Source organism: Macaca thibetana, chromosome 15 (assembly GCF_024542745.1).
Source record: "Macaca thibetana thibetana isolate TM-01 chromosome 15, ASM2454274v1, whole genome shotgun sequence".
NCBI lineage: Eukaryota > Metazoa > Chordata > Mammalia > Primates > Cercopithecidae > Macaca > Macaca thibetana.
In genome coordinates, this window is record NC_065592.1 from 29,571,951 (window position 1) to 29,594,618 (window position 22,668).

At 40.4% G+C, this 22,668-nt stretch overlaps 1 protein-coding gene across 7 annotated transcripts in view; it reads left to right on the forward strand.

The window, feature by feature from the left end:
* TXNDC8 (thioredoxin domain containing 8) overlaps window positions 1–21,909 on the forward strand; it is a 34,719-nt gene extending 12,810 nt beyond the window's left edge. Inside the window, exons 5-7 of one of the 7 annotated variants that reach the window (XM_050761456.1) lie at window positions 1,355–1,478; window positions 20,818–20,883; window positions 21,786–21,808. In XM_050761456.1, coding sequence (XP_050617413.1) covers window positions 1,355–1,478; window positions 20,818–20,861 — 168 coding nt within the window. In that variant the 3' untranslated portion in view covers window positions 20,862–20,883; window positions 21,786–21,808. The other 6 variants (XM_050761454.1, XM_050761457.1, XM_050761461.1 and 3 more) reach the window with 6 other exon arrangements.
* Window positions 21,910–22,668: the final 759 nt, after the last annotated feature.

The following is a 22,668-nucleotide window of genomic DNA, read 5'->3' on the forward strand; positions in this document are numbered from 1 at the left end:
TAGCTGTAGGGCCACGAATAGTGTATTTAATCTGTTTATATCTTAGTTTCCCTATTTATACATGGATCATAATAAATTTTCCCCTCATAGGGTTGGTGTGATAATTAAATGAATTAACATGACAGGTGTTTAGACCCACCCTGGCATTAAATGCTTACTGTGTTATGTTAGTTATCTTAAAAATATTAATGGAATAAAATGTCTAAAATACTCAGCAAGTTATGAAACTAGCACTTTGTTCTTTTTTTGGCAGGGTGGTGGGGGACAGAGTCTTGCAAGGTCACCCAGGCTGGAGAACAGTGGCATGATCTCGCGATCTCAGCTCACTGCAACCTCCACCTCCTGGGTTCAGGCTATTTTCCTACTTCAGCCTCCCGAGTAGCTGGGATTACAGGCAAGAATCACCACGTCCAGCTAATTTTTGTACCATGTTGGCCAGGCTGGTCTCAAACTCCTGGCCTCAAGTGATCCACCCACCTTGGCCTCCCAAAGTGCTGGGATTACAGGCATGTGCCACCGCGCCTGGTGGAAACTAGAACTTTCTTATATGGCCAGGGCCATTGGCAATTTTCCATACTTTTCGAAAGGTGATTTTGCAAACATATGTAGGAGACACAAAACGTTTATTCCATTTTACACAATTACCCCATTCCTGGGAACTTTTGCTACAGAAATACCTCAAGGAAAAAAAACAGCTAAGTATATAATAATATTTGGAGCACTATATCTAATTTTAAAAAATGAAAGCAATCTCAATGTCTTTAAGTAAAAAGATTAAGTGAATTCTGATACATCTACTCCATGAAATAGGATGCAAGTAAAACAAAGTTATAAAGAATAATTTAAAGGAAAATTCATGCTTAAGCTTTGTAAAGATTATGTCTGCAGTGTAAAGAATGAAAACATTGGATATGCTAGCTGCAGAATTTTATTTTCAATGTCTAAGTATTTTCTGTAATACAGCTAGTGCAATATATTTAAATTATTTTTTTAAATAACACTACACATTCCCTCAATTGGATTTTTACTTGACAACTAAAGTTATTTAACATATGCTCCCTCAACTTACCTGACTTAGATGTCCAATTGTCTACATACCATCTTTTATTATATTCTCCTTCACTCCCATCTCAGAAATGAGAATGCTTCTTCCTTTCAAAATCAGTTTCATCCATGCAGCTTGATTGTGTTCCCTACCTTCTGCTTCAGGCCTCTATCCATCAGCTACTCTCTTTAAAACTTGGAGTTTAGACACCTCTTTTTGGCACCCAGCATCCATTCTCTATTAATAGTACTCTGATTTTCCTCCCAGGAACCACTGCCTTTCGTATTCTTATCCCACGTGCTTCCTTAGGGCTCCATCTCCAGGCCTTCACCAACCAGTGAACTCCATCCCCATCAGAAATGGACCCTTGACTCCAGTCAAGCCAATCCAAGTCAAACCAGAGCTAATTTCAGGACTTTGCTTAAGCAGCTAGGTAAATAACCTTCTCTTTTGATATCACTGGATTTGAATTTGGGAAGATATGAGTCCAAAGCAAACAGCTTGTCACCATATAAAACCTGAAAATGAATCTACCATACAGAAGAAAACAGAGTCAAGCCAAGAGGTACTAATAGCATTGACTGCACCCTGAATCTATCCATGCCTGAAGCCTACACTACCCCATAGATTCTTCAGCTATATAAACTCTGGGTTGGTTTCTCTGTCACTTGCAACCAAAAAAATTCTGATGAATATATGTGGTGTTCTCCTAGGCTACTCTCCTTCATTTCATGGTGTAATTGTCAAAAGAGTAGAATATATTTACAGTTTCTAATTCTCATTTTCCACTCATTCCCTCATCTATCTATCTGTCCTCCTAAAGTCACCAAGGATCTCCCTGCACCTAATTTAAATAGCCATTTCTCAATTCTTGATTCCTTTGTTACACAGAAGTACCATTAACTAACGAGCTTCTATATTCTGGAAACTTTCTTCTCTTTTGACTTTATATCTCATCCCTCCCTATGCTCTCCTCTGGCTTGCCTCCTGTTAACAGTCAAATATATCCATTTTGGGTATCTATCTTTTTGGTTCAATCCATTTCCCATTCTACCTCTATCCTTTAGCAATGTCATTCCTACTTCTAGTTCCAGCTATAAATACTTTTTTACTGAGACAATTGCAATGCCCTCTCCTTACCCTCAACTTAGCACCATAGCTCTGTTTTCGTCTCCAGATTTGTGCACAGTTTCCTGTGTAGCATCCCTTTTTTTAACATGTGATGCCCTCCCCCTCCATTGTCTATATAATCAAAGCTAAACCATTGTATTTAAGGCTGGCATTCAAGTTTCTCCATAATTTTGATCCAATCTACTGCTCCAAGCTGTTCTCTGTTTAACTCAGATCTTGATGTATTTTTCTCATACTAGTCCAAGCACCTGAAGGAGGTCATGTCTGATTTGAAAGCTCAGTGTCTAGAAGAATCCCAAGTGGATAGAAAATACTCATCATGTGTGTGATGAATGAGTGAATGAATGAATGAATTAATGCTTCTGTTTTTTCCCTGTATCCCACTGCCAGCTCAGCCTCACCTCCTGATTCTGTCCTGGTACCAATCTGATTCAGGGCAAGTTTCTCTCCAGTTCAGTATAATTTTCTGGTTTTATTCCTTCTGCTACTGATATTGTTTAGTGGCTGCTGCCACTCAACAGTTTTTACTCCATTCTATGATTACACGAGACTCTGAGTTCTCAACTGATTATGTGTCTAAGCTCTTGAACCAATCCAAGCTATGCTTTTGAGGAAGGGCATGGCCCTGCTTGGTCTCAATTCTGTATGGAGATGGAAGTGCCCTCAATAAGCTGGGGAGAGAGGATACTTATAAAACATTATATCTTAACTGGTCTCTAATGGATACATATCTCTTTTGAATTGATAGATCCTGCATTGCAGGGATCACTAAAGATCTCAAATCTGAATTTTCTGCCAGGCAGCTATTAGAAAACAAATTGAACTGAATGGCTGGCACTGTCATTAAGATGATTTACACTTCCATATTCTAATTCCAGGGTCACCCAACAAGCCTCTGATTATAATGTGGATACTCATATCTAAGGAAGTTTTGTTGAGGATTCAATTTCTCATTGAATATTAGTAACATCATCCTGGTTATAAAGTTTAAAAAAAAAAAGAAACTTGGACCATTTATGTCACATTATACAAATGAGTCTACTTCTAAACGTTGTGTACATTGTAATCATATCTTTGACAGACTCATACCTGGATCAATTTAGATATCATTAGAAAACCTCCAGAAAAATTTGTAATACTGACTCCATTTGACAAAGAATATCAATTTTCTATGCAAAAGACACAAAAACAAGGAGGAGATCCTAAAGAGAGAGTATTACAAATTGTTTACCTCTTGTGACTCACCCTGCAGGATTTGGTATCTGAGCAGCACTTCTGCATTGCCTCCAGAGCTGCAGTTATGCCATGACACCTCTGAAACTCTCCCCTGCTCCTACCTCACAGTGACCTGCAAGGAAAGTCACTAGAACCAGAGGAGGCAGGTTTGGATAGCCAGCCAAAAAGACATGTTCTTATACATTTTTATTTTATTTTATTTTTCGTAGAACTGACTAGGAAGGTGTCCCTGAACATCCACTGTTTTCCTGATGGGTCAAGAAAAATCAAATGCACTTTTTTGAGGAGCACCTCCATAAATGTGCTCCTCTCTTTTATCTGGTACAGCACAACTGAAAACTGACTTATTGAAGCAGTTAAATACTGTGTGTATTTTATTATTTTAAAAAATAAAACCTAGAGTACAGTTCCTACCAAGGCTTCTTACAAGAAATGTCTTACATTTCTGGTAAAACATCTGGCAAAAAGCCACTTGTCCATTATACCCTTTTAAATGTACATTGTATAAAAAGCTTTACGATAATTTCTCCTAGAACACAAGCGTTAGGAGAATACTCACCTCCCTTGAAAACATGGCTCTCTTCTCTTCATTGGATCAGAAAAATTAGGCAATCCCTTGGGCTTCTCTTTTTGCCATTGCTGCCAAGAATCTCAGGATTGCCTCCTCTGCTCAAACACAGTAATCTCCCTTACCAGCAGTTTCCTGGCACTCCCTATCAGCCACCCCCACACTGCAACATCCTTGAATGGTTTCATTAGTTTTTCTTGCCCTTGATTCTAGCTCATTTCAATTATTTTCAAAGTATATAAAACATCAATAAAATAGAACTTGAAAAAACTAAAACAAATGAAGCTATATACAATGACCTAGGACCATGGCAGATTATGGGCATTCCCTGGTTGCTGAAGTTTTCATGCAGAGATTGAACATCTGGCAGGGATGCAATATAAGCAGTGGCTGAAGTTATGTCATAGTTCTAGGGCAAACAAGAGCCTAAGCAAATTCCATGTAATAAATAAGGGGAGCTTGTTCCTTCCTGCTGTACTCCTTAGTGTTTTTATCTAGGACATCACACCATGTTTCAGGAAGATTAATTGTGGTGAATAAGATCATTCTTGTGGTTTCTTCCAGATGAGGGACCCAAAACTTTGTCTGGTTTTTGTAACCAGAATATTAAACTGTATTATCTTGTAAGTTGTTCATAAATTGGATTTATAGACCCTCTTAAAATCTAATAAAGGCTATGAACTGTCTCCACCCAGACAAAAGAACATAGGCACATAAACTAAAATGTGCAGCTAATACTAGGATATTCAGTGACCCTCTGAAGCCTATCAGTGGGTCCTCAAAGTGAATAACTTTGGTTGTAGACCCATTGTATTAATCTGTTCTCATGCTGCTAATAAAGACATACCTGAGACTAGGTAATTTATAAAGGAAAGAGGTTTAATTGATTCACAGCTCCACATGGCCAGGGAGGCCTCACAATCATGGTGGAAGGCAAAGGAGAAGCAAAGGGATGTCTTATATGATGGCAGGCAAGAGGGTGTGTTCAGGGGAACTCCCCTTTATAAAACCAGTGGACTCTCATAAGACTTATTCACTATCACGAGAATAGCGCAGGAAAGACCCGCCCGCATGATTCAATTACCTCCCACCGGGTCCCTCGCATGACACATGGGAATTATGGGAGCTACAATTCAAGATGAGATTTGGATGGGGGCACAGTCAAACCATATCACTCATGGCTGGTGTATGTCTATGGAGTAGGGAAAGAGAAACCAAGAATTAGCAAGTTTGGGGCAACTGCTTAAATATAAGCCAGCCATCAAAAGTTGACTCCATCTTTCATTCTTTGATTATAGAATAAAATAGTTTCCCAAAGCACTTAGGTTCACTCGTAAGAGAGATGGGATATGACACATAGATGCTACTAAACAAATTAGTCACAAATGAATAATTCAGAAAAACCCATCTGCTACACTGAGCTATCACATAAAGTGGGAGGAAGCTTGTGCCCTTATGTTTATGAACTCCAGGGCTCTTGCTGAGATTATGAAAGTCATTTCAACAGCACGCTCCTTAAAGTAGGTACAGGAATTAAAAGAGTCTCAAGTAGGTGATACCATGGTATGCTAGTAAATTTTTTACCCCAGTCCCTACCCTGTTCTTCTCCTCTGAATTTTAAGTTGTTGAAATATAGGAGTGATTTGTTTGGTGATTCACCAGAAGGACTTACAAGACCCAACCACAAGTTATATTTATGGCTAAGATTTAGTACAGCAAAGAACTGGAAGCAAGGGTCACACACTCCGTGTCTTCAAGGGCCAAGTAGGGACATTAAGGTGAAATGATACTTTTGAGGAAGGCGTTGGTGCCTGGAGAATCACGTTCCCAGATTCTCCCTGTTCAACTTCATAAAACACAGTGTTTGATCCATGTCCCAAAAGAGCATCTTCAGCAAGTTTTTGGCATCTATAGAGTCAGACAACTGCAGATTGAGCCCCAGGTCTGCCTCTAATTAGTGACAATGTATCATAACCACCTGCTTAGTTTCCTTCTCTGTGAAATGGGGACACCACCTATCTTTAAACGACTGTTGGGAAAATTTGTGATATTGTATCTAAAGTACCTAGCACTGGATTTGGTAAATACTAGAAGATGTAGCTATCATTAGAGTCCCAGGATCTAGCTGTGCACACCCATCTCTTTGAAAATGTATAAATAAATAGAAATTTAGAAATAAAGCTCATGAGAGACCTCTAAGGCTCTTTGAATAACTACAACATCCATTTAAGCTAAGTCATCTTAGCATTCAGGAGTTGCCTACCCAATGATATTTAACCTGTCAAGGACTGTGTTACACACAGAGATGTTCTGCATGAGAAAAAAAAGAAACGTCTCACGTACAGGACTCTGAAGGGTGCAGATCCCTAAAAGGGGTTCCTATCAGCTCCATAAACAGCTGATGCACTGGTAGAGATTGACTGGAGGGAGGCAATAACTAAGTGAGATGGAACAAAAATGGGCAAAGTGTAGTGACTACTTAGAAACATCTAGCAACCTTTAGCACCATTGCTAAACATGCTGCTCTCTGCTTTGACAATTTGATAATTTGAAAGTCTTATGTGTGTCTCTTCCCCTGGACAGGGATTAGGGTGCAGCAAGCAAGTCAGGATATGACAAGTGTATGATTAAATCTTACCATTATTTAAATTTTTGATATTTAAGATTTTGATATTTTGTTCATCATGGATGTTTTGCATTGGGTTTTAATACTTTCATATAATACTTATTAAAATAACATTTATCGGCCGGGCGCGGTGGCTCAAGCCTGTAATCCCAGCACTTTGGGAGGCCGAGACGGGCGGATCACGAGGTCAGGAGATTGAGACCATCCTGGCTAACACGGTGAAACCCCGTCTCTACTAAAAATACAAAAAAAAACTAGCCGGGCGAGGTGGCGGGCGCCTGTAGTCCCAGCTACTCAGGAGGCTGAGGCAGGAGAATGGCGTAAACCTGGGAGGTGGAGCTTGCAGTGAGCTGAGATCCGGCCACTGCACTCCAACCTGGGCGACAGAGCGAGACTCCGTCTCAAAAATAAATAAATAAATAAATAAATAAATAAATAAATAAATAAATAAATAAAATAAAATAACATTTATCTTGATTACTGAGTTTTTGGCAGCTACCCCTTAAATTTTTTACCCCAGTCCCTACCCTGTTCTTCTCCTCTGAATTTTAAGTTGCTGAAATATAGGAGTGATTTGTTTGGTCATTCACCAGAAGGACTTACAAGACCCAACCACAAGTTACATTCATAGCTAAGGTTTAGTACAGCAAAGAATACAGAGTAAGAGCAGCAGAAAAAAGGAAAAATATATATATATGCATTGATGGAGTCCAGATAGGTCCAGCAGAGGCTTCTGATGTCTTTCCTTGTCAGACACATAGGAATGCCCTCTCTCTAGCAATGAACTTCAGGTACCTATGTGGTATGGCCCTACTTAGGGACACCACTTTGAGCTCTTTGTGGAAATAGGGGAGTAGTTGTCACATACACATATCTTGTGCAACCACTGCTACACAACAGGACATGGCAATAGAAACTCAGAACCCCAACAATAAAACCAGGGGCATATCATCAATATTGATGTGTATGCAAAGGAAGTTGACATGCCAGCATGGCATGGTCCATCCCTCCAGGAATATATAACAAAGTCATCAATCACTGACACAAAGAACACTTTCAGTGCCAAATTTCTGGGGGGGTGGTGAAGGGTCAAACATAGTCCTCTTGGAGACACACAAGAAGAAAACAACCAGACCTCCTGCATTAACTCTTTTCTCCCAAGGAGTCATGTGGCTAATCACAATAACACCTTTATTATAAGTAGTCACGATGCCTCTACACTGAGCTCACTGAAGAATGTGACTGGGATCTATGTCAACAGACTTCCTACTATTCTCTTAAAGCCTAGATGTTAAGTTGGCCCACCTGTGGGAGAATCTGGGGCTACAAAGCAGAAACTTACCTGTGCAGGTAAAAGAGGTATTGTTGCTTTGCACAACTGTCAAGCCCCAAAAGTGAGGATGGAGTATGATGGCCTTCCAGATCTATCTGGGCAGGTTTAGGGCCCACTTCCCATGTGTTGTGCAGAAAGACAGTGGGAAGAGAGCATACCTGTCCCTTGAGCAGAACATCCCCAAAAGGAGAGAGGATAGGCACAAGTTCATTCCTTTGTGTCAGCTTAACAGATAAGCTCACCTCTAAACATGGGGAGAAGTAAGTGAAGGGATATAGGAAACAGGCATATTTTCTCAATACTGAGCATTTGAGCAGATTTTCCCGTGGAAACATGAGAACAAGTATATGAGCCACTGAAGGAAATGGCCCCCAAACCATGTTTATCCCTGAGAATAAAGTTTCGCCTCACACTTCCAGTAACGGGAAAAATGACATCTCCTCTGGCCAGAGTCCAAAATCAGTTTCCCTGTTCAAGGTGTGGCTTGAGGTGAATTCCTACGACATTAGATGCACACACTTTTGCCCTTCCACAGAAAGCCACATTGTACTGAGTACCTGGCTCTTAGGCAGTTGCATGAAGCCTCAACAACTTCAGTTGATGGCACAGAATAAAAGTTGGTGAACATTCCAAGGGACAAATCCGACCCTCCACTTGTTTTTGTAAATAAGCTTTCACTGGAACACAGCCATGCCCATTTGTTTATGAATTGTCACTAGCTGCTTTAGCGTTACAACAGCAAGTTTGAGTAGTTGCAACAGAGACCAAATGGCCTGCAAAGCTTAAAACTGGTATTATCTGACCCTTCACAAAAAAAGCTTGTCAACCCCTAACACAGAAGAATAGCACTCTTGCATTATTTATGCCACCAATGCTCAAAGAATCAGATCTGTAAGCATAGCTTCTAAATCAGCTACAAGAAAATGAAAGTAAATTTGTATTTTTCTGATATCGCACTATTAGAACAAGTTGAGGAGGAGGCCAGTATAGATAAGGAAAAAAATTAACATTGTTTTTATAGGCTCTTGTTCTTTAATTCAAGTGCATATAAAGTCAAGCTACTTGCTTGATTTTTATTTGGTTCCTCCAAAAACTTTAATCAAGCCTCTTGCAGTTGCAAAGCCTGCCTTGAGTCTTGTGAAAGTCAAAGGGGAAGTGTCCAAATAACCTGCAACGTGATGCAGCTGGCTCTGGGGAACAGATGGGTGGGGAGGAGTCAGAGAAAGGGACCCGGATAGGATCAAACAGTAATTAACGTTGCCCATCTCTCCACAGAAGGTAGAGGAATTTTAAAAAATTTTATTAGACATATCCTTTCCATCTTATTAATACCATTTAATGCTTTAATAAACTCCTCTTTCAAAAAACAGAGAATATCATTATAAATTATAAAATTATATTGTACAGGCCAGGCACAATGACTCACACCTATAATCTCAGCACTTTGGGAGGCTGAGGCAGGCAGATCACTTGAGGTCAGGTGTTCGAGACCAGCCTAGCCAACATGGTGAAACCCCATCTCGTCTAAAAATGCAAAAAAAAAATAGCCAAGTGTGGTGGCATATGTCTATAATCCCAGCTACTCAGGAGTCTGAGGCAGGAGAATCACTTGGACCCAGGAGGCGGAGGTTGCAGTGAACCAAGATCGTACCACTGCACTCCAGCCTGAGTGACAGAGCAAGACTCTGTCTCAAAAAAAAAAAATTATATTGTACATACACTTCTACAGCCTGCCCTCCCAACCCCCTCCCCACCGCCAAAAAAAAGCCTGCATAGTGGCAGGCTTCTGTAGTCCCAGCTACTTGGCAGCCTGAGGCAGGAGGATCAAAACCAAAATTGCATATCAACTGGCCAAGGTATTTTGTTACAATTATCCTTTGAGTGTGTCATTAGTCAGACTCTAAAGTCTAATTGGTACTCTCAGAAGTCCATTTGTGAGGAGGGGACCACTGTCTCCAGCCCCTTCGCATTTTGCAGCAGCAATATTAGAATTTTTGTAGGTGATGAATGTTTTTGGCATTAAAAAAATTACCCCTGGGCCGGGTGCAGTGGCTCACACCTGTAATCCCAGCACTTTGGGAGGCTGAGGCGGGTGGATCACCTGAGGTCAGGAGTTCGAGACTAGCCTGGCCAACATGGCAAAACCCCGTCTCTACTAAAAATACAAAAACTAGCTGGGCATGGTGGCGGGTGCTTGTAATCCCAGCTACTCGAGAGGCTGAGGCAGGAGAATCACTTGAACCCAGCAGGCGGAGGTTGCAGGGAGCCAAGATCATGCCATTGTACTCCAGCCTGAGCAACAAGAGCAAAATTCCATCTCAAAAACAAAACAAAACAAAACAAAACAAAACAAAACAAAACCTGCCTCTGGGCAAATGCAGGGGATAGGAGGGTTTACTTTATTATTTTATTTTTGTGGATGTTTGAAAATGTTCATAATAAAAGACTTAGAAACTGATCACTGAGCTTAGCCGGTTCTATTATGTATGGACAACCACACCCCATTCTCTTGGTCTCAGCAAGCCAGAGCTTGTAATCTTCATTAGCAGTTATTACTAGGGTTGTGCATGAGAAGTGAGGAAAGAGAAGTAAACTCGCTGCCTTAATACTTCAGAGTGGAGCACACCTTTGAGAGGCATAACCCGGCATCAGAATAAAATGAGAAAACAATGTGAACCCTGAATAGCTGAGACACGTCTCAGTTAATTTAGAAAGTTTATTTTGCCAAGTTTGAGGATGCCCACGTGTGACACAGTCTCAGGAGTTCCTGATGACATGTGCCCAGGTGGTCAGAGCACAGCTTGGTTTTTTACATTTTAGGGAGACATGAGACATCAATCAACATATGTAAGATGAATATTGGTTCGGTCCAGAAAGGTAGGACAACTCAAAATGGGGACGGGGCTTCCAGGTCATAGGCAGATAAAAGACAAATGGTTGCATTATTTGAATTTCTGATTAGCCTCTCCAAGGGAGACAATCAGATATGCATTTATCTCAGTGAGCAGAGGGGTGACTTTGAATAGAATGGGAGGCAGTTTGCCCCTAAGCAGTTCCCAGCTTGACTTTTCCCTTTAGCTTAGTGATTTTGGGGTCCCAAGATTTATTTTCCTTTCACATTTACCCCCTTTTTATTTAAAAATCTCTTGGAGAAATCATTTTAGAAGAAAATGAGTCTCTGGTCTCAGGTTTCGTCTGATATCTCATGGCTAGGATGGTTTACTGCTTGACAGGTAGGTACCAAGTTATTAGGAAAGTTTGTTTTTAGCAGCTTGTGAAGTCTCACATCCTATGAAAAGAAAATAGGGGGAAGAAGGGAGAAGAACAACAGCAAAGAGAAGAACAATCCTGGAAAATTTGTATAGGCCATATTACTCCATTTGGGTTGTTTGTTTGTTTGTTTGTTTTGAGATGGAGTTTTGCTCTTGTCACCCAGGCTGGAGTGCAGTGGCACGGTTTCAGCTCACTGCAACCTCCACCTCCCGGGTACAAGTGATTCTCCTGCCTCAGCCTCCCAAGTAGCTGGGATTACAGGCATGTGCCACCACACCCAGCTAATTTTTGTATTTTTAGTAGAGACAGGGTTTTGCCATGTTGGCCAGGCTGGTCTCGAATTCCTAACCTCAGGTGATCTGCCCACCTCAGCCTCGCAAAGTGCTGGGATTACAGGTATGACCACTGTGTCCAGCCTAAGTCATATTACTCTGAAGTCCACACATGGACTTCAGAAAGTGGCTTATGTACGTAAATAGATTGCTGTTATTTTCTTCTTAAGTTTAAATTGTCTAGCTTCAGTTTGCAGGGCTTTGAAAAAGCACAGCTTAGTTTTCAGTGACTCCAAATTAGGAAAAATGGGGGGAAAAGAGAAGAAAAAAATTGAAACATTATTTTGAAGACTTGTAGGGCCAGGCATGCTGGCTCACACCTGTAATCCCAGCACTTTGGGAGGCCAAAGCAAGCAGATCACCTGAGGTCAGGAGTTCAAGATCAGCTTGGCCAATATGGTGAAACCCTGTCTCTACCCAAAATACAAAAATTAGCTGGATGAGGGGGCAGGCACCTGTAATCCTAGCTACTTGGGAGGTTGAGGCAGTAGAATCGCTTGAATCCGGGAAGCAGAGGTTGCAATGAGCTGAGACTGCAAGATCATGCCACTGAACTCCAGCTTGGACAACAGCGAGACTCTGTCTCAAAAACAAAACAAAACAAAATAAAAAGACTTGTAGCCAACAGAAGTTAGAATTCAGTCCAAACTGCAGAAAACAGTATAAATGGGAAAACATTAGGCAAGACTAGAATCTAACAACAATCGTACTATATTTTTTGAAACATAATTTTCTCTCTCCAGGTTCCCATTTTTACTAAAGACAAATCATGATAGAACTGATTTTCTTTATTATACTTGGACTGAGTATTTGTATACAGTGCAGCAAGAATAATTTTTTTTTACATAGGCTTTTAAATTGACTTTGATTGAACTTTGTTCCATAGAAAGAATCTCAGATAAGACTTTCTAAAAGCTGAGCCCAGCCATAGATGGATTTGTACCATCAAATGCCTATGGGTTGGGGGAATTCCTCTCCTCTTGAGGTTCCAAGATAAACTTGGGGCTCCTGGGTCTGTCAGAAGGTGACATTCTTTACTTACACAGGTCAGTAATCCTGTACAGGAACTGTGTTGACAAGGTATGAGGCCAGTTTTCCCAAGAGACTTTTATTGTTTCCATAAGTCAAATTTGATTCCTTAAGGGAAAGCACACCATTCCAAAGCCTTTGTAAAATAACCAGTTTCTCCAAATGTGTCCTGTTACAAATGAAAACAGGTTCTTATTGCACTTATGCCATAACTGTATTGCCATAAGTTAAGAATACTCACAAATAGTTTTCAAATTCTGGAGAAATCAGGTAGAGAAAAACAAATATGCTCCAAATGTTGTTCATAGGAGTATACTAAATTGTTAAAAGCTGTCAATAGAGCAAAAGTTTCCTTGACGCCTTAAAACAATACAAAGGATCAGCAACATTTTAAGAAAAAGTCAAAAATATTACTTCAGTTTTTTTTGTTTTTTTTTTTTTTAGTTCAGTCCATGCAGATAACTCCTGTTCTGCTTGATATTCATGAATATTTCAGCTCTCCCTGGAGAACTGCTAGAACCTGGGAGGCAGAGGTTGCGGTGAGCCGAGATAGCACCATTGCACTGCAGCCTGAGCAACAAGAGTGAAATTTCATCTCAAAAAAAATGTTACATTAGGTTACTATATCCATATATATACACACACACACACACACACACATATATATAACAGGGGTGTGTGTGTGTGTGTATATATATATATATGTCTTTATTTTTGTAACTTTCTTTATATCCCTCTTATTTCCTGGTTTCTTTTACCTTGTTTTATACATAATCTTTAAATAAGCTTTGAATTAGACAAAATTTGTTCACCTTTTTAAAAAGGACACACTTCTTTTCTTTAAGAAAGAATGTTTTCCTACAACATATTTTTATTGAAAAATACCCAAATAATGAAATATCTATTATTTAATTTAATATAACTTTAGATTCTAAATTATGATGAGTTTGTCTACAAGTATTTTTCCCATTGTATTTACCTAATTATTTTAATCATTTACCTAGATTATTTATGTAAACTATGATAGTCATCATTTAAAGTTATGGAACAACCATTGCAAAATTATAACTGAGACAGTGAAAAAGATCTGACCTAACTGAATCTATCGTGCTTCTAACCTCCAAGTTGTCTTTGTTCATTCCTGGGCAGAGGCCGAACTAACTTTGGGAGGAACTTAGTTTATAGTTTAGCTTTGAAACAAAGATGGTAACAGTCCTTTCCTAAAACAAACCTTACTGCCTGTGGACTAGACTGCCTGAAGCCAAAATATTAGAAGTTACTAAATTGAAGATGTAACTATTTTCATTAAACCAAGATCAATGTATTATTTATTAAAAATTACACAAGCAAAGAGCATTCTGTTTTGGGCTGGGCTTATAGTTTTGTAACCCCTATGCCAACTTTTGACACTTTACAGTGTTTAGCAGGGATAAGTATGAAATTGCTTGATTAATAAATGCAAACAAAAATGTATGCTGCCAATTCTTAAGACATTTCTAATATTATGCTTTCAATAATTTTAAAGCTGGCTTATTTATTAAAGATTTTACTGAAGTTACATAAACTTGAAAAAGCATTTGACTAGTCTTTTATTTTTTCCTGATAAAGTATTTGATTCAACCGCTTTTATTTTCTTAAGCCAATTAATTAGAGCTCTTTTATATTTTTTCATGAATGAAACATTGTGGAACATAACACATAAATACATAGATGTATTAGGCATGCCAATAGAAGTACATCTTGTAGATTCATAAAGACCCTTTTTTTCCCAATCTTAGACTTTCAAATTCTTGATAACCTGTTTCACTACCCTAGACAATTGTCAGCTAAATCGCCTTAAATTTGCATAGTAAAGGAAACAACTCAGGTGAAAATCAGCAAAATTTACATCATAAAGTATGGAGAGAAAATGTCTGGTGTGCTAGAGGGAAATTAAAATGGATTTAATTACCAATTAAGCAACAAATTATAGAAATTATAAAGGCCTTTCCAATACACACACACACACACACACACACACACACACACAGACAAATTTCCTATAACTTAGGAACTCTATAGTTTGCAGATAGACCCTACGACTCTTTTTTCCTTAATGTGAATGTGCACAAAGACCATATTACTTCCATTTCCCATAAATTCTGGCAAGTAGAGGTGCCATAAAACCCACGGAGTGCTTGAAAGGGGAGTCATTCTCTTATTTTCTTCTCATTCTTAGATTATTGGTTTCCCACTTTCTTTTTCTTAATAAAAGGAACTGAGATTATTAATAAGGAACTTAGATTATTGGTTTCCCACTTCTTTTTCTTAATAAAAGGAACAGAGCTGTGGCCTAGAGTTTTTGTGTGATGAGTTGATGTGTGTTGCTTGTAAGCAGGACTCTACAGTGTGTCACCACTGAGTTGTTTCTACCCTCATACATGCCTCAGTTTGTCTCTCCAGAGGTCTATTATCTCTGAGAGGGCTCAAACACTGGGTAATCAGCCCTTACATGTGTTTCCTGGACGAGCCTTTTTTAAAATTAATTTTTGGGCCAGGAGCAGTGGCTCATGCCTATACTCCCAGCACCTTGGGAGGTCGAGATGCGCAGATCACCTGAGGTCAGGCGTTCAAGCCCAGCCTGGTCAACATGGTAAAACTCCGTCTCTACTAAAAATACAAAAATTAGCCAGGCATGGTGGTGCATGCCTGTCATTCCAGCTATTAGGGAGGCGGAGGCAGGAGAATTGCTTGAACATGGGAGGCAGAGGTTGCAGTGAGCTGAGAGCATGCCACTGTACTCCAACCTGGCTGACAGAGCAAGACTCCATCTCAAATAAATGAATAAAAGTAATTTTTGTTAGGGATTTTCCTGTAAGGTTGCTGCACATTGTGGGGAGGTCAAGCTCCCAGACACCTCGGTCACCCGGGGGCACCTTTCAGCTGGAAGGAGCAAATATTGTTTCTCTTCAGAGCTAAGAAAATTCAGTCTCTTATGCAAATACACACAGACAAGCCAAATCAAGATTAATTTTCGGAGAAAGAGCAATGGAGAAGATCCTTTAGAATGCATATCTGAACTAGAATTAGGATCCTTAAACAACAACTGCCTAGGAGAAAAAATAAAATAACAGCCAAGACCACTTCTTATAAACTGTGCTCAGCCATCCCTAACTTTGTAGTTCTCGTTCGCCATTACACACGCCAAGGTCAAAACCTCTCACAGTACAAGGTCATCTCTGGTACCCACAAAGTCAAAGAGGTGGGGTCATGCAATACAGGAAAATAGAGCTTTAGACCTAAGAAGAATCGGCCCATGACTTTTGAAACTCCATGAAGAAAATAGAACACCTCAAAAGGGGTGAGTGGCACCTTTGTTCTGAACTCTTTAAAGAGGTTCAAATCATTAGAAGCCTTCTCTAGATTTTTTTAGTACTGCAGGTGGCAAAGAGGAAGGAGGTATGTGGTAGAAGAAAAGTAAATGAAAGAACCTTTTTTTTTTTTAAAGACAGGAAGCAAACACAGAAACCAAGTGCACGGTTTTCTGTTTTGTTTTCCCGCTTTTGCAGCTGTGAGGAATTTTAGCCAAATTAGGGAGGCCTTGTTACCCATAATTTGGAATTCTCACTCAGATTTGAACAAGTCAGGTAGAGTAGGTCAAATCTGATGGAAGAAAGAAAAGAACAAACAACAGCAACAAAACAACAATGTGATCTCTGAGCACACTAATGGTAAAGAGAAATTAAGATCAGTTGGTTGTTAACTTTAGCCAAGACAAAACCCAAATTCAGCTACTCACCTAGGGTTGAGTCTTGGGCTGAAGAAGCAGGAAAAAAATCAAACTTGTCTTCCCTGTTGGTATAGCAGGACGAGCGGCAGACAAAACTCCTCAGACACTGAGTTAAAGAAGAAAGGGGTTTATTTGGCCGGGGGCATCGGCAAGACTCCTGTCTCAAGAGCCAAGCTCCCTAAGTAAGCAATTCCTGTCCCTTTTAACGGCTCACAACTCTAAGGGGATACGTGTGAGAGGGTCATGATCGATTGAGCAAACACGGGGTATGTGACTGGGGGCTGCATGCACCGGTAATTAGATCGGAACAAAACAAGATAGGGATTTTCACAGTGCATTTCTATGCAATGTCTGTAATCTATAGATAACATAACTGATTAGGTCAGGGGTCGGTCTTTAACCACCAGGCCCAGAGTGTGGCGCCGGGCTGTCTGCCCGTAGATTTCATTTCTGCCTTTTAGTTTTTACTCTTCTTTCTTTGGAGGCAGAAATTGGACATAAGATGATATGGGGGTGGTCTCCTACCTTATTGGGAGCAACCTCAGACTCAGGATCACTGCCTTCCACCATCATGAAAGCAGAAAATCTTGCCCTCCTTGTTGGAAGCAAGTAAAACTCCAAAAGAGGGAGTTGTACAGCAAAATAAACTTTAGATCTTGACCAAATGTTGGGAGATTGGGGATTCTCTGGAGTGGGGTGCTCCCAGGCCTCAGCAAATTGTCCTATTGGTTTGAGTCATAAAGTTAGCTCATGCTGGTATCAAGCACCAATAGGAGATTTGCCAAAGGTCAGGGGTACCTCCACTCAGAATCCCTTTGTGGTTGTCAAATATGAACCCCAAACATCTGAGATAGGTCTCAGTTAATTTAGAAAGTTTATTTTGCCAAGGTTCAGAACATATGCCCATGACACAGCCTCAGGAGGTCCTGATGATATGTGCCCAAGGTGGTTAGAGCACAGCTTGGTTTTATACATTTTAGGGAGATATGAGACATCAATCAACATACATAAGATGAACATTGGTTTGGTCTGGAAAGGCAGGACAACTTGAAGCGGGGAGGGGGGCTTTGAGGTCATAGGTAGATAAAAGACAAATGGTTGCATTATTTTGAGCTTCTGATTAGCCTTTCCAAAGGAAGCAATCAGATATGCATTTATCTCAGTGAGTGGAGAGATGACTTTGAAGAGAATGGGAGGCAGGTTTTCCCTAAGCAGTCACCAGCTTGACTTTTCCCTTTAGCTTAGTGATTTGGGGACCCCAAGATTTATTTATTTTCCTCTCACAACACTTCAGGCAGAAATTAAACTATTTGCCTTGCATACATCTCTCTTCAAAAGAAAGCTATCTGTGAAATAAGGTCTTATCAGTAAGTTGCTCCTTATCCATTAATTCCATCTATTAAGTTCCTATATGCAAAGCCCAGTGCTGGATAGGGAGACATGAATGTAACGTTTCTCTTTGGCAACAAGATAAAGATAGAATAAGTCAGGTAATACCTAGTTGCTGAAACTTAGCTCAACACAGGCGTACAGTCATCAATGGTACACCTACTCTGTGTAAGGTGTACACTCTGTGTAAAGTATCTACTAGACTAGATACTAAAACAATAAAGCCAGGCACAGTGATTTATGCCTGTAAATGCAGCACTTTGGGAGGGGAAAGCAGGAGGATCTTTTGAGGCCAGGAGTTTGAGACCAGCATAGGTAACACAACAAGACCTTTAATTTTTTTTTTTTTTTTTCTGAGACTGAGTCTCGCTCTGTTGCCCAGGCTGGAGTGCAGTGGCGCAATCTCGGCTCACTGCAAGCTCTGCCTCCCAGGTTCATGCCATTTTCCTGCCTCAGCCTCCTGTGTAGCTGGGACTACAGGCGCCCGCCACCACGCCTGGCTAATTTTTTGTATTTTTAGTAGAGATGGGTTTCACCGTGTTCGCCAGGATGGTCTCAATCTCCTGACCTCGTGATCTGCCCATCTCAGCCTCGCAAAGTGCTAGGATTACAGGCATGAGCCACCACACCAAGCCAAGACCTTTAAATTTTACAAAAAATTTTAAAAAAATAAAAAAAAAAAAAGGCCAGTGTATTGGTGCCTGCTTGTAGTCCTAACTATTCAGGAAGCTGAGGTGGGAGGATCACTTGAGCCCTGGGGCTCAAGACTGCAGTGAACTATGATCGCATCACTGCACTCCAGCCTGGGTGACAGAGCGAGACCTCTTCTCTAAAATACATAAAGAAATAATATATGGAGGAAAATTTCAGGTACAGTCTTCATCCTTGGTGTAGTGGGAAAGAAAGATGACAAAAAGTCATTAATACTGGGATGCCCAGAGTACTATGGGATCACACAGAAAAGGTTCAAGGAAGGCTCCATGAGTTACTTAAACCATCTTGAGGGATGGTTAAGATTAGCAAGTGAGAAAAGATGACCCATATTATAAAATAACGGGTATATGTCAGGAATTCTTTGAATAATAACAACAGTAAAAAGTTTTCACTAGCAGAGGAGCTCATGAGAGGATTTTGTCAGTTTTGTTCACAGTAAGTGTGGCTCATAGTAGGCACTTATTAAGTATTTGTTAAATGAACAAATGGATCTGAGCACAGGGTTTATGGCAAGGAGCAATGGGGAGGGAGACGGGACAAAATCCAAGATCTTGGAAGAAGCTTGGATTGTATGGTGATGGGGAAAAACTGAAGATGTTTACAAAGAAGGATGGAATGCCTGGATTTGTGGTTTTGAGCTTCAGGGATGAGAAAGGACCTAAGTGGCACAAGACTGGAGACCAAAAGAGACAAGTTATATAGCCATTATTAAAGTCGGGTGAAAGCTGACCAATGTAAAACATATGGAATTTGGTAGCAAACTTGTCACCTAAAGCCACCAGAATTGTTAACATGAAAAAGACTGGCAATATCAAGTGTCATCAAGGATGCAGAGCTAGAGCTCGAACACTCATCCTCTGCTGGTAGAGTATAAATTGAAAATATATGCAGGCCAGGCATGGTGGCTCACGCCTGTAATCCCAGCACCTTGGGAGGCTGAGATGAGCAGATCACTTGAGGTCAGGAGTCTGAGACCAGCCTGGCCAACATGGTGAAACCCCATCTCTACTAAAACATAAAAATTAACCAGGAGTGGTGGCGGGAGGCTGAGGTGGGAGAATCACTTGAACCCAGGAGGCGGAGGTTGCAGTGAGCTGAGATTGTGGCACTCCAAACTGGGTGACAGAGAAAGACTGTCAAAAAAGAAAGAAGAAGAAGAAAGGAAGAAAAAGAAAGAAGAAAGAAAGAAAGAGAGAAAGAAAGAGAAAGAGAGAAAGAGAAAGAGAGAGAGAGGAAGGGAGAGAGGGAGGGAGGGAGGGAGGGAGGGAGGGAGGGAGGAAGGAAGGAAGGAAGGAAGGAAGGAAGGAAGGAAGGAAGGAAGGAAGGAAGGAAGGAAGGAAGGAAGGAAAAGAAAAGGAAATACATGCAGTATAATTTCAAAAACTGTAGGGTAGCGTCTACTGAAGCAGAACCCACAATCCCACTTTTAGCTATACAACAGAAATTAGTGCTTATGTGCCCACAAAGATATCCCTGCAAAGATATGGACAAGAACATCCACAGTAGCACTATTTGTCATAGCTAAAATGGATAAACTGTGTTACATTCATGCAATGGAATACTAAAGAAACACTGAAAAATGACTGTAGTGACACTATCCAGGTAAGTTTCATAAACATCCTGTTGAATGGAAGATGCCAGACACAGAAGAATACATATTGTAGAATTCCATCTTTCCTTTCTCTATTTTTTAAAAACAATTACATTTGAATCAGTGCACCATACTCATTTTTTTTCTTTTTTTTTTTTTTTTTGAGACAAGAGTCTCTCTCTGTCACCCAGGCTGGGATGCAGTGGCGTGATTGTGGCTTACTGCAACCTCCACCTCCTGGGTTCAAATGATTCTCATACCTCAGCCTCCCACGTAGCTGGGATTATAGGTGCGCATCACCACGCCTGGCTAATTTTTGTATTTTTAGTAGAGATGGGGTTTTGCCATGTTGGCCAGGTTGGTTTCAAACTCCTGACCTCAAGTGACCCACCAGCCTCAGCCTCCCAAGGTGCTTGGATTATAGGCATGAGCCACTACACCCGGCCGTCCATCTTTAAAAGTCCAAAAACAGGCAAAATGAATTTATCATGCTTCCTGCCAAGTCTGGTCATTCAGGTAGCCAAGCCCTGCCTATGTTCCCACCAGGAGTTCTTATCTCTGCACGAGCTCTGACCTCAGATTTCGCAGAGGATTATGAACTGTCCTTCATGCCCCAGAGCCACCATCCAGCTGCCACCTAACTCTTAGCAAAGAGAAACTTTTGCAGATCCTTTCTGACACCTGCCTCCCATGGCCAAGGCCAAAAAAAAACTAGTTATAGGGGAGATAGTTACAAACCAGGCAACTCAGATAAATTATGAAATTCTGCCTCCACACTTAGGTAACCCTGTTCTCAAGAATCAAAAGAATAATTTGCTGTTATAGAAGTGAATTCATGAGCAACCCGGTAAGTGAAATGGGATCAAGGTAGAGTTACAAATCTGGGGTTTACTTTGAAGGAATAAATATAATGACACACTCAGGCAGAATGCTGCTGCCTGGAGAAGCAGAAGCCTTCTATGTGGGGATGGTTTTGCCCTGCAGCACACTAGGCACTAAAGTTAGTTCTAGACTTTTCTAGCCCCTGCCCCCCAAAGTCCTAACACCATTCCTGGTGGCTCAACCGCCCCCTTACTGGGAACTCAAGTTTTCACCTAATCCCAACCTCACACTCTTCCTTCTCTTCAACCACGTAATATATTTAGTACTAAAGTCTTTGAATTCCATCTTTCTTCAAACATAAGACACTTGTGAAAGATGCATTATTATTTTATATACCACTAAAAAGTGTTCCAAGTGAAATATAACATACCATCCGCTATGAAATGCATTCTGATTCAGAGATGTAAACGTTTGAAAAAAACATGTGCTTCTTAGAATCAATGAATTCTAATACTCTTTCATGGGGAGAAGTCAGGGAATGACAAATCCCAAGCCACTTGATTTCAGGAGATTGTGTATATTAATTAACAAATCCTCAATACCAATATATAAGAGCTCTGAGAAGTTCCAATGATGGAGTTTGTTTATTTCCAGCATCATTATATGTTTTAGATCTTAGATTAAAGGAATATTATGGAGAATTATAGAGATCTGGCAAAGTTTTAGCATAAGTAATTTTGAATGGATGCCAAATATGAAAATATTATGAATTTAATGTGTTCAATGTATATTTATATTTAAAGTGTCCTGCAAATGATGGAAATGAGTAGGCTTAACTTTTGAATCAGGAACAAAATTCCTTAAAGCCTCAACATTTTCACAGTACTTGAATCAATACATGTTTCACCTTTGTGCATTTGTGAACAGATTTTTGAATTCAGTGGAGCTGATGCTAAAAAACTGGAAGCCAAGATTCAAGAATTAATGTAAGCTGATCTCCAAGATGAAATATACTTCTGATACTTTAAAAGGCAAGAGCAAATGTGTTTGTGTTTTTACTTCCAGCAAATATTGTCATGTTCTATTGGTCTCTCTCCTAATGCATTACCGGTTGAATACCACAATGCAATCTCACTGTACAATTGCTAAAAACTGTTGCAATATCAGAGATTGTGTCATTTCCATTCTCCAGCTTGACCTTCCCACTTGCTCTGAGCACACTCTTTGGGTGGTGTTTTTATGACCTTCACAGGAGAGGTCCTGCACAGCTAAGTAATACCAGGTTGTCAAGATTTTCCAGAGATTAGCAAAGATCCAATTCTTCCCAGTGGTCAAGGAATAAATAAATGCCTTAACGCCTTTGTGCAGTTTGAGTATATGAAAGCCTCCCCCAATTCAGCCATTTTTTTATGGTACAAAATCCTTCTCCAATGTATCAATTTTTTTTTTTTTGAGACAGTCTTGCTCTGTTGCCCCGCCTGGAGTACAGTGGCATGATCTCGGCTCACTGCAACCTCTCCCTACCAGGTTCAAGTGATTCTCCCACCTCAGCCTCCCACATAGTTAGGATTACAGGCAGACACCACCGCACCTGGCTGATTTTTGTGTTTTTAGTAGAAACAGGGTTTCACTATGTTGTCCAGGCTAGTCTCGAACCCCTGATGTCAAGTGATCCTCCTGCCTCGGCCTCCCAAAATGCTAGGATTGCAGGCATGAACCACCACGCCCAGCCATCATTTTGTTTGAACTGTGTCATTTTTCTCTCTCTCTCACTCCCTTTCTAAAGTCCTCCTATAAACACAGACACACA